General features: G+C 45.2%; 1 protein-coding gene across 1 annotated transcript in view; it reads left to right on the top strand.

The window, feature by feature from the left end:
- The window catches only part of LOC310854801 (limbic system-associated membrane protein-like), a 243,186-nt gene extending 231,736 nt beyond the window's left edge, over nt 1–11,450 (top strand). The window contains exons 7-8 of the mRNA XM_083759487.1: nt 7,338–7,486; nt 11,319–11,450. Coding sequence (XP_083615613.1) covers nt 7,338–7,486; nt 11,319–11,422 — 253 coding nt within the window. The 3' untranslated portion in view covers nt 11,423–11,450. The remainder of the gene's footprint in view (nt 1–7,337; nt 7,487–11,318) is intronic.
- Nucleotides 11,451–13,515: the final 2,065 nt, after the last annotated feature.

The following is a 13,515-nucleotide window of genomic DNA, read 5'->3' as shown; positions in this document are numbered from 1 at the left end:
GGATTATACCAGCCGAGGTGCCTGGACCGCTGAGCCACGGCCCAGGGCCAGTTGAAGGCATTCTGACAGGATGCGTTACGGCCTGGCATGGGAGCTGTACTCATGCCCGAGAAAAGATCAGCACTCCCTGCACGCCAGGAAACTGTAGAGAAATGATGTGTAATCAAAGCACAGATCAAAGCACAGCGCAGCGTCAAGGACATGAAGCAACCACCCAAGGCCCAAGCTGTTCAACCAACCGTGGCCAGACCAGAACCCCCTACCGCAGTATCAAGAGTAGCACGACCGGATTCACCCGGCTGCTGCTGCTGTCAGACTGCTGAATGAGGCAAAACGCCTGGTTCCGCAGCCTTATGACAGGCAGGCAGTGTGGGCTGGTGGTCTCAGACGGTGGATTATAGCAGGGACATGTTGACTTGGTTTTTCTTAGCTCTTCTTATCTTTTAATTTTTATCCCACGATTTGTGTAACCCATATTTCACCCCTGTGTCAATTGTCTAATGTGATCCTGGGCTCTACACACCCTCCGCCAACCTAGTCCCCATATATAGGGGAGAGCAACGGACTTGAACTCATGCTTCCTTCATGCCTGAGTGTACAAATTGCTCCTTTTACACCTGACAGAGGGGAGTTTCCCTGGTTGGACGTAGCGCGTGGAAGGAACACGTTACTCCAACCAGTTCCTTTCCCCTCCATCAGGCCCCCCGGCTGGCCGGGGGGAGGCAGTTTAGAGACCAGGATTACTGCATGTCTTTTGTGAGGTTACCTACCTTATGGGACACGAGTAGAACATGTGAGGGTACCTACCCTAGGGGACACGAGGAGAACATGTGAGGGTACCTACCCTAGGGGACACGGGGAGAACATGTGAGGGTACCTACCCTATAGGGGACATGGGGAGAACATGTGAGGGTACCTACCCTAGGGGACACAGGGAGAACATGTGAGGGTACCTACCCTAGGGGACACGGGGGAGAACATGTGAGGGTACCTACCCTAGGGGACACGGGGAGAACATGTGAGGGTACCTACCCTAGGGGGACACGGGGAGAACATGTGAGAGTACTATACCCTAGGGGACACGGGGAGAACATGTGAGGGTACCTACCCTAGGGGACACGGGGAGAACATGTGAGGGTACCTACCCTAGGGGACACGGGGAGAACATGTGAGGGTACTATACCCTAGGGGACACGGGGAGAACATGTGAGGGTACTATACCCTAGGGGACACGGGGAGAACATGTGAGGGTACCTACCCTAGGGGACACGGGGGAGAACATGTGAGGGTACCTACCCTAGGGGACACGGGGAGAACATGTGAGGGTACCTACCCTAGGGGACACGGGGAGAACATGTGAGGGTACCTACCCTAGGGGACACGGGGAGAACATGTGAGGGTACCTACCCTAGGGGACACGGGGAGAACATGTGAGGGTACCTACCCTAGGGGACACGAGGAGAACATGTGAGGGTACTATACCCTAGGGGACACGGGGAGAACATGTGAGGGTACCTACCCTAGGGGACACGGGGAGAACATGCAAACTCCAGACAGAATTTCTTAGCTCTTCCTTGGACATAATGTGAATTATACAAGACATGTGACTTGACTTTTCTTTCTTTTGTTCCTTGCTTTATTCATGGTTCCACCTACAGACTACACCATGTCAGCCTACGTTATGTGGAGTATGCGCTCGTTACGCACTGACATTTGTTTGTTGCTTTTTTCCAACACCTTAACTAATGCTCATAAGTATATATCACGCACAGCCTGCACCTGCTGCTATGCTCATGGCACCTTTTATATCTTATCTCAGGCACCATGTGAATATGTAGATAGATTTTGAATTGTATTTTGTCTTATTTTCTTGTTTGATCTCCTTTCCCCCCTTCTTCTTACCTTGATTACTTCTATGACATTACAATACGATGGGAGTGCAGATGCACAGAAACGCATTTCACCCACTTCCTTCCTTCTGTAAGCCTGTGATGTGACAATAAAGCAGATTCTATCACTTGTCATTTCAATTTCAATTAAATTTCTAATTAGGCATTCAGCAGACGCTCGCGACCTACAGTATGCAGGAACAAAAGACATGGTAATACATCCAATACATAAAGAATTGTCATCATGAATCATACATATTATGCTATGATATGAACAGTGGAATATCTTTAACCCATCCAGGCCTGACGTCGGAAAGAAAAAATAAGTTTTCTAAATCATGACAATTTTCTGAAAGATTTGAGGCACATTTTTACGATTTTTCAAAAATAGCAGACCTACAAGCTCGTAGCGCGCCACTCGGTGGTGCGCTATGAGCTTGTAGATCTGCTATTTTTCAATAGCTAAATTATAACAATGTATGTAACCACCAAAAGGAGTTCCCGCTCAAAATGGGATAATGAACTATGCATATATACTATATAGTGCTATGTCTACATAGAATGCTATCTAAGTTACATAAGTTGAGCCTTTGCGTATGCCTGTAAAAGGACGTGGGGGCTTGCTTGTAGCGGGCAGTGGTGGCCGAACGGTTTGCGGAGCGGTCTTGATATCGGAAAGGTCGCTAGTTCGTATCCCCGGACCGGCACGTTAAAATTACCACCGCTGAAGTGGCCCTTGAGCAAGGCACTGAACCCCTACCATGAAATGTTCTATGAGCAGGGCCTGGCTGTAAAGTTATTGAGCTTAGTCCAGTTACCCTGGGTAAACATAGTACCTTTCCTTTCCTTAGTCCAGTTACCCTGGGTAAACATAGTACCTTTCCTTTCCTTAGTCCAGTTACCCTGGGTAAACATAGTACCTTTCCTTTCCTTAGTCCAGTTACCCTGGGTAAACATAGTACCTTTCCATTCCTTAGTCCAGTTACCCTGGGTAAACATAGTACCTTTCCTTTCCTTAGTCCAGTTACCCTGGGTAAACATAGTACCTTTCCTTTCTTTAGTCCAGTTACCCTGGGTAAACATGGTACCTTTCCTTTCCTTAGTCCAGTTACCCTGGGTAAACATAGTACCTTTGCTTTCCTTAGTCCAGTTACCCTGGGTAAACAATATAGTACCTTTCCTTTCCTTAGTCCAGTTACCCTGGGTAAACATAGTACCTTTGCTTGGCTTTGCTTTGCTACGGCAAGTGCTATGGGTTAAGATGGAATCTTCCACCTACAAGCGCATCCCGCCCCCTGGTGGAGCATCCCGCCCCCTGGTGGAGCATCCCGCCCCCTGGTGGAGCATCCCGCCCGCCGTAAGTTCTGGAGAGACGGGAAGGAACAGTGATGACATTCAGGGACAGAGACATTATTCTGGACCAGCTCCTTTCACTGATGATGCAACAATAACCAAGCAGGCTGCAGATCGCTGCTATTGTCCCCCAACTATATCTGGCGGCTGGCTGTCAGGACCATGACGCCCATGCTCTCATTCCAGAGATCATCATCTCCAACCTACTAACTATACACACCTGCTCCACACGGTCCTGTCCGTTCATAGCTTGTGTATTCTAACTCATGCCTTTGACTACGACTTTTGCCTATTCCCTTTGTACCTTTGCTTGGATTTATCCCATTCTGAACGGGAACCCCTTTTGGTGTTAGCATCGTGTTATGCTTTAGCTATTGAAAAATCGAATAACGACTGAAATTTTTAGAATCTGATCTCGGGTCAGAATGGGTTAATCAGACCAGTGTGTGTCCCAGTGGAAACCTCGTATGAATCTGATCTCAGGTCAGAAATTCAGAATAGGTTAAACATCCTTGAAACCTGCGCCTGCATCCAAGAATGTCATGTAGAGGGGAAGGAACGTTTGTGATGGCGCTGCTGCTGCTGCTGCTGCTGATGATGATGATGATGATAAAAAAAGTACAAAAACCACAACAACAATATTTATCATTCGATTTTGGATCCAGTGTAGCGGCAGTAAAAGTTCTGTGACAGGAAGAGAGCAGGACCTGTGAGTAAGAACTGGAACATGGATATGATAGATAATCTAATATAGGCACACCAGCGCTTTATCCAAGATTTATGGTCTTTAGTATTTTGTGCATTTTCCAATGTTTCCTGGAGTGTATGGTTTAGTGTTGGGTGCTGAGTGTCTCTATGAAGAAGTACTGTACCATTTACTGTACAGGAGGCTCATATACTTTCTGTTGGTTAGAGAGCTGGAGAGTCAGGGAGACCCGGCCTAGCCTCGCCTCGCCTTGGAGACCGCAGGCGTTTCGCTTTCACAAGAGAAAAGAAAAGCCTGGGGAAACCAGCCACATTTCCTGCTCTGTGTGCATCTGCATTTTGGCCATAACACAGATTGACCAATTTACAGTTTATAGCTTACATTATTATACATAGGTAATTTTTTTCCACAGAGGTTTAGATGTTCTTTCTTGGCGTATACCTGCTCTGCTCAGTGCTTGTTGTTGCCCGCGGCAACGGAGACACAACACAAACCAAAGGGAGTTGTCAGCTACTTTGACAGAAAGGGGTGATGGTCGTTGTCGTGGGAAGCATGAAGTGCATGTTTGATCACTGTCACATTGTTCACAGCTGCAGTGTTGTTTTCGTCGACTAAAACTAAGACGAAAAATTTTCCTCGACGACCTTTTTCCACTGAAGAAAACTAAATGAAAACTAAGCTACGGTGACTAAAACTAAGACTAAATATACTGAAAATTTCGTCAACAAATAAAAACTACACTAAAATGTTAGGAAGGGACTAGTGGACAAGAGATCCAGTATAAGTCATTTTACACTTGGTTGCATGCTGAAAATAGCAGATCTACAAGCTCAGCGCGACGCGGTATGAGCTTGTAGATCGGCTATTTTCAGCAAGTGTAAAATCAGTTATTATGACGTTAACAATGCCCGCCAAAATGCATTTTAGTCGACTAAATCACCTGTAGATTTAGTCGACTAAAATCCTATGACATTTAGTCGACTAAAACTAGACTAACACTAATACATTCCAGGTGACTAAAATGTGACTAAAACTAAGTGAAAACTATTCAAGAGACAACGACTAAAACTAAAATAGAAATTTGCTGCCAAAAACAACACTGCACAGCTGCCGAGCGTTTTCTACTTCAGTCCCCCTCCCCATGCACCTCCAACTCCCCCCCCCCCCCCCCCCCCCCCCCATCAAATACATCTGACTGATGCTCCTCCCCCTCCCTCCCTACTCCTCTGCACTCAGCACGTCATTTGGCCTTCATTCAACTGAGATCAAATCATTTCAAAGCTGGGCTGGAGGTTAAGTAATGCCTCTCACAGAGGAGACAGGGCTGGAGGTTAAGTAATGCCTCTCACAGAGGAGACAGGGCTGGAGGTTAAGTAATGCCTCTCACAGAGGAGACAGGGCTGGAGGTTAAGTAATGCCTCTCACAGAGGAGACAGGGCTGGAGGTTAAGTAATGCCTCTCACAGAGGAGACAGGGCTGGAGGTTAAGTAATGCCTCTCACAGAGGAGGCAGGGCTGGAGGTTAAGTAATGCCTCTCACAGAGGAGGCAGGGCTGGAGGTTAAGTAACAAAACAGTTCAATAGGTCAATGCTGCCCTCTGCCTGTGAGCTTTGAGGATGACGTGTGAAGTATTATTATAAAACTAAACTAAACTAAATGCAGCAGCAAAGGAAAAAGCAAAAGAAAAGCTAAAAATAAATAAAAGCAATGGGCAGCCAAGGAATACAGCAATAGCAAAGAAATGATATGCTATAATATGCACAATAAGCCATAGAAACATAGAAGACTGAACTTGAGAGAAAGAAGACCATGCAATTATGTAACAAATTAACATTTTAAATAGCTGACCCTAACAGTACAGGCATGCAAACAAATAGTCTTGTGCTCTGAGACCTGTATGCATACATATAATATAAATAATAAATAATAATAATAATAAAACTTTATTTGTATAGCACCTTTCATGACATGAAATGCTGCTCAAAGTGCTTTACAGAACAATGGAGAAAAGAAAAGCAAGGCATAAACATTAAAAAAAAACAAGCAGTAATGCAATACAGTGAATAACAAACATGAATAACAAAAAAATAAAAGATCAATTAAAAGCAATGTTGTAGAAGTGGGTCTTGAGCTGTGCTTTAAAAATGTCTACAGAGGCTGCCTGACGAAGGTACAGTTGGACTTGTTCCATGCCGTCGGCCCCTAGAAGCAAAAAGCTGCTTCCCCGTATTTTTTAGTTGCCATTTTCTTTAGGCAAAGCGAGCAGGCCAGCAGTGGAAGATCTTAGGGGGGCGGTTTGCGACATATTTAGGCAGGCAGTCATGTAGGTAGGAAGGTGCGAGACCATTGAGAGCTTTATACGCAAGTAAAATAATTTAAAAATCAATCCTAAAAACAACCGGAAGCCAGTGCAGTGAAGCCAAAACTGGAGTAATATTGTTCTCTCTATATACGTAGGGTCCCACCGTCCCAATGGTATATAGGTCTGTCAGCTGGCTCTATGGGCTGAGAGTCCTGTTTAATAGTACACTCACTTCACTCTATGGGCTGAGAGTCCTGTTTAATAGTACACTCACTTCCCATGAAGAGACACATAATAGATAGTCTGCTCATAATCTTATCATCCAGGGATGCTGACGGCAAACCAGCTCAGTTATCCGCCCTATTACAAAAACATGCATGCACATACATTACGTTACGGTACACACTCTCCCTTCCACCGGTGCACATACAGTAGGTGGGCTATACACTCTCTTCCTCCGCACGTCGTACAGTTACAGTCTTTCTGTTCCACTGTACTCAGGCCCTTACAATTTACAATTTAGGCATTTATCAGACGCTCTTGATCCAGAGCGACTTACATTTAAACAAAAACAAAAGCATGGCATACATCACATATATAAAAAGTAGTTATCATGAATCATGTATAAACTAAGAACGTAACAGTGGAGTATCTATGTCAACTATACATACTATACTATATTATATAATATAATAATACATGTGTACTATAAAGTGCTATGACTAGATAAAATGCAATTCTAGTGCTGTCTACGTAACGAGCTATAAGTCTGTCTAAAATACTATCTAAGTCTACATAAAGTGCTATCTAAGGGGCTAGTCTAGGGCAAGTGCTACGGGCCCTTGCCCTTTTATCTCTCGGCCAACTTCCTACATGTGTGCCAAAATGATGCTATACATTTCCCTTTTTATGCTAATTCTACTTTTCCAGGCAGTATACCTTGTGTGTCAGCATAAACTCTGGCTTGCCCTTCTTCATGTACAGATGATCACCTTTCCCAGATGTGCGTGAAACAAGTAGATATCGTTGATGTTTTGCATCTCCTTGACATGTTTTTCTTTGCTGTGTTTTTCTCTCTCCTGTTCAGAATATCCAACAGTCAGGTCATCAACATCCAGACGCTCGGTACCTCCTCCGTGCTGACCTTCGCCAACGTCACCCAGGAGGATTATGGGAACTACACCTGCGTGGCCACGAACAGGCTGGGCATCCAGAATGCCAGTCTCTACCTCTATAGTAAGTTACTCTACTAACAGACTGGGCATCCAGTCTCTACCTCTACAGTAAGTTACTCTACTAACAGACTGGGCATCCAGAATGCCAGTCTCTACCTCTACAGTAAGTTACTCTACTAACAGATAGGGCATCCAGAATGCCAGTCTCTACCTCTACAGTAAGTTACTCTACTAACAGGCTGGGCATCCAGTCTCTACCTCTATAGACCGATTCCGTACCGGTTTCATGGTCGCAGCCTACGTATTTCCTGTAGGCGGACTCGACATAGCTGCGGGAGTAAAACCCTCACCAGGCGCACCTCTTCCACTACAGTGAACGGCAGAGTGACTGATGTTAGTTTGCCTCAAACTTTACTCCTTTACCTGCTTTTTTACTAACACTAACATTACAAAGATGCCCAGAACATCGAGATGAACCTGTGTAGTTTATGGCTGCTCCAACAGTAGTGGCAACATAAAAAATAAAAAAAACGGAATGTCTAATATCCACCACTGTGGCGGAGACCAGAGCCATTGAGTAATGGTTGAGACAAAGCAGTGAAGGGTCCTGAAAGATACGTAATTTCAGTCTTACCCAATACCCAATCTTTCTGTTTATTAACACAAGGCTGCTGTACTTTATACCTCATACTTTAAATGCTTAGTATGAGGTATAAAATACAGCAGCCTTGTGTTCATAAAACAGAAAGATTGGGTATTGGGTAAGACTGAAATTACGTATCTTTCAGGACCCTTCACTGCTTTGTCTCAACCATTACTCAATGGCTCTGGTCTCCGCCACCGAGGTGGATATTAGACATTCCGTTTTTTTGTTTTGTTTTTATGTTGCCACTACTGTTGGAGCAGCCATAAACTACACAGGTTCATCTCGATGTTCTGGGCATCTTTGTAATGTTAGTGTTAGTAAAAAAGCAGGTAAAGGAGTAAAGTTTGAGGCAACCTAACATCAGTCACTCTGCCGTTCACTGTAGTGGAAGAGGTGCGCCTGGTGAGGGTTTTACTCCCGCAGCTATGTCGAGTCCGCCTACAGGAAATACGTAGGCTGCAACCATGAAACTGGTACGGAATCGGTCTATAGTAAGTTACTCTACGAACAGACTGGGCATCCAGAATGCCAGTCTCTACCTCTATAGTAAGTTACTCTACTAACAGGCTGGGCATCCAGAATGCCAGTCTCTACCTCTACAGTAAGTTACTTTACTAACAGACTGGGCATCCAGAATGCCAGTCTCTACCTCTACAGTAAGTTACTCTACTAACAGACTGGGCATCCAGAATGCCAGTCTCTTCCTCTATAGTATAGTAAGTGTTTCCTCAGACAATCCAAATGGCAGCCTCTGGTGGACAAAACCATTCACAACTCAACTCCCCTTCCACCACCAAGGAATGTCTAAAGAGGACAAGACGCGAAGACCGTAAGGGCGCCGCCATGTTGCCCACATGGTGCTCCATGGAAGGAAAGAAACATGCGCAGTTGAGACAAAGGAAGCTGAAGGAGGAAGTGTTGGCTGCATAAAGCCCATTGCGCATGTTTCTTTCCTTCCATGGAGCACCATGTGAGCAACATGGCGTCGCCCTTACGGTCTTTGCGTCTTGTCCTCTTTAGACAGTCCTTGGTGGTGGAAGAGGAGTTGAGTTGGGAATGGTTTTGTCCACCATACAACAAACATCACCTTGAGACAAGTCAATGTCAAGTCTCTTTAATTTGAACATTTTGGGGTGGTTAGCAATTTCACTGAACAACGAACTTTTCAATAGTGTAGTGGTGGAACATTTGCTCAAGTAAAAACAGTGTGATTCGACACTGATAGACCACTCATCAATACTGTTTTGATGTATTTATAAATGTATTTGGGAGGGACAGCGCATATAAACGATCACACATACAATGCTGTGTAAATAGTCTAAATACACCTGATTTAGCAAGAAAGCTATAGTTTCCATCTGTAGTCCCCATACAGAAAACAAGAAACATTACAAAAAGAGCACATAAACATCACTAAAAGGGTAAAACAGAAGACGAAAAGCAATAATAGAAAGTCCTAGTGTTGACCTAAAATGCAGGACACTCAAGAAAACTAATAAAATCTACATGTTAGCCTATTTAAAAATGTTCACATGATTGATTGTCAATGATCCTTTATTTCAGTTGGATCTTAAAAGATGTAATGGATGGACATTCTCTAGTTGGTAGATTGTTCCAAGTATTCCTTGAACTGAAAACAACATTTTGCGCAAAGGCTCTGATTCTCTCTGTCTCCTATACACTGTACCTACTTTACTTTACTTTACTTTATTCGTTTATTTGGTCGGACAGTGTACATTGATGAACATTACATTAAAAATGCAGTTTAAATATACCAGATTTAGCAAGACTAATTTCCATCTGTAGTCCCCAGACATCAGACATTACAAACAGGACTGTTATATACCGGTGGGTTATATCAGTGAGATCAATAACTTTAAAGACTGGTGTGATAATAGCCACCTTATGTTAAACACCACAAAAACCAAATAGATGATCTTCGATCCAAAAGGTGTCCACATCCATGTCCCAGTGGTCATGGGGGGCACGCAAATTGAGCAGGTTGTATCATACAAGTACCTGGGGATCCAAATGGACAACCAGCTCAAATGGAATGTCCATGTGGACTATCTGTGTGCCAAATTGGCACAACGCTTGCACTTTCTCCGCAGACTCAGGCTCTTTGGTGTGAGCAAGGGAGTCATGTCAACCTTCTATGATGCAGTGCTAGGTAGCATTATTAGATATGGCATGTCAGCTTGGTTTGGGACACTCTCTGTCCAGCTCAAATCTAGAATAGCTAAAATGGAAAAAACAGCCATGAAGGTAATTGGTAGGAAAGATTCTCCATCTCTTCAGACAATCTTTGAGAAAACAGTGCTCAGTCTGTCAAATAGAGTGTTGTCTGATCCTTCACATATATTATCTTCAGAGTATGAGCTGTTACCCTCTGGTAGACGCTACAGAGCGTGTCGTTGCAAGAGCAACCGCTTCAAACTTTCTTTTGTTCCCACTTCAATTGTTCTACTAAACAACCGTCACATAGTTCATAGTTCTTAGTGGGGAAGGGACTTCTTGACCTTCATCAGTTATTTATTGCACTTTACTGTGATTGTGTACTATAAACTGTGAATACACTTTTTTATATTATATACCTTCTCTTATTGCAACCTGCACTTCTTTTGTGATACTCTTGTGACTTGTACCTTGCTGCTACTGTGTATTGTCTTTTTTGTATTGTCTGTCTGTTTTAAAAAGCGTTGATGTATCAATGTACTAATGCACTTTTGCCCAAGACAAATTTCCCCTTGTGGGACAATAAAGTATATCTCATCTCATCTCATCTCATCTCACATAGCATACAAATACCTAGTACATTTCAAACGTAATAACACTAGTAAGAATAAGAAAAGATTAAACTATTAGATAAAACTATTATTAGGGTAGGTTTACTCTAATAATCTCTAACACAGCATACAAAAGAAATACACCTAAAATAATCATGAATGGTTTCAGCTTTGGTTTTTAAGCAACCATTTTTTCAGATTGTATTTAAAAGAGGAAAATGTAGCACATTCCCTTATATACAGAGGAAGTCCATTCCATTTCACACAGCCCTGTACTGAGAGGCTTTAATTAATAAAAGAGACATATGGGACAAAGGTGTTCCATTCCAAAATCTGTAGTGTAAAAAGGTGTAAATCTGTCTCTGGGAAAAGAGAAGATATCTCTCTCTCTCTCTCTGTCTCTGTCTCTGTCTCTGTCTCTGTCTCTGTCTTTGTCTCTCTCTCTCTCTCTCTCTCTGTAGGACCAGGAACAGGTAGAGACATCAACGGTTCAGTGTGTGTGTCTCTCTCCCTGTGGCTCCTGTTCCTGTTCAGCTGCATCGCCTGCAGCGCCTTCAAGTGTTAATACTGACCCTCCGTCCTCGATGCCCGCTCCGACCGCACCTTCCCTGGACTAATGATGCCCGCTCCGACCACCACCACCAACCTGATGCCCGCTCCGACCACCACCACCAACCTGATGCCCGCTCCGACCACCACCACCACCAACCTGATGCCCGCTCCGACCACCACCACCACCAACCTGATGCCCGCTCCGACCACCACCACCAACCTGATGCCCGCTCCGACCACCACCACCAACCTGATGCCCCGCTCCGACCACCACCACCACCAACCTGATGCCCGCTCCGACCACCACCACCAACCTGATGCCCGCTCCGACCACCACCACCAACCTGATGCCCGCTCCGACCACCACCACTAACCTGATGCCCGCTCCGACCACCACCACCAACCTGATGCCCGCTCCGACCACCACCACCAACCTGATGCCCGCTCCGACCACCACCACCAACCTGATGCCCGCTCCGACCACCACCACCAACCTGATGCCCGCTCCGACCACCACCACCAACCTGATGCCCGCTCCGACCACCACCACCAACCTGATGCCCGCTCCGACCACCACCACCACCAACCTGATGCCCGCTCCGACCACCACCACCACCAACCTGATGCCCGCTCCGACCACCACCACCACCAACCTGATGCCCGCTCCGACCACCACCACCACCAACCTGATGCCCGCTCCGACCACCACCACCACCAACCTGATGCCCGCTCCGACCACCACCACCAACCTGATGCCCGCTCCGACCACCACCACAAACCGTACCTTCTCTGGATTAATGGAAACGCAGAAAATGCAGATGAAATACAGCTCACCCAAGACCCCGCTGCCCTGCCCCCAGCCACACACATTTGTTCTATTGTAAATCAAATTAGTCAACGGATAAAAGTTTGCTGCTTAGCAGAAATGGAAATCAAAAAATATATATTTAAAAGACACCGTGGCATAGACAATGTATTAGAAGATTGTTGAATAGCTGTCTGGCTTGAGAGGTTAGATGAAACCAGGGACGAATAGTTTTCATAATCCTCATGGGGGCCCGTGCTACTCCCCCCCCCCCCCCGGAAAACCGGAAACGCTTTGACCGCAGGCTACAAGTTGCAGCCGCGCGCAAGCATCATTTCCATCCACCAGCTGTTTAAAAACCTGGAAGAGACGCCTGCTCTAGGTGGCATCTTGCCCGCCCCCCGTGGAGTATGTCTGGGTGTACCCAGAGTGTGTGTATGCCAGAGAGGGATTAGACACACACAGGTGCTGGGGATGAGTAGCCTAGTCAAGACATAGAGCGGTACCCTCACAAAGAAATGCCGTAATCCTGGTCTCTAAACTACCTCCCCCTGTCAGGTGAAAAGAAGCAGCTTGGACTCCTCATGCATAGAAGGAAGCATGAGGTCAGTCTGCTGCCCCCCCAGGTTGGCAGAGGAAGTGTACCGCCCAGGATTACATTAGCTAATTGACACTGGGTGAAAAAATGGGTTACAAAATTGTGGGATAAAAAAAGGTGTGTGTGTGTGTGTGTGTGCGTGTGCGTGTGCGTGTGCGTGTGCGTGTGCGCGTGTGCGTGTGCGTGTGCGTGTGCGTGTGCGTGTGTGTGTGTGTGTGTGTGTGCGTGCGTGCGCGCGCGAGTGAGAGAGAGAGGCGTCAGCGCCCTTATGCCACATTTCCAGGGCATCTTCCCCAGGCTTTTTTTTTTTTTTTTAAACGAACCGCCTACGGTCTCCGAGGCTATAGTTGAAACCTAACGTCCTTATGCAGTGCTTTAACATGTTGATAATATGGACTATTTACTACGATACATTTTAGTAGGAAAAAATAAAAAGACTGATGATAATAATGAAATTAAATGAAATGACAAAGAACAAAAAAAACGCTAATTTTTAAGGACTTGTTTTATTATTCTTAATGTGTACTCTGTGTTACTCTGTTTGTGCTAAATCTTGTATTTTTGGGGTTCAGGGTTTGAATGGTTTTGTCGTGCCTTGTCTAGTGACAGGAGGACCTCTAAAACATGGACCGGATTATTGTCTAGTGACAGGAGGACCTCTAAAATATGGACTGGACTGTGTCTAGTGACAGGAAGAACTCTA

The sequence above is a fragment of the Protomyctophum parallelum genome (genome assembly GCF_964188405.1).
Source record: "Protomyctophum parallelum genome assembly, chromosome: 2".
In the NCBI taxonomy this organism is placed as follows: Eukaryota; Metazoa; Chordata; class Actinopteri; order Myctophiformes; family Myctophidae; genus Protomyctophum; species Protomyctophum parallelum.
Note: the sequence above shows the minus strand (reverse complement) of the source record. Positions and strands in the feature narration are given on the sequence as shown.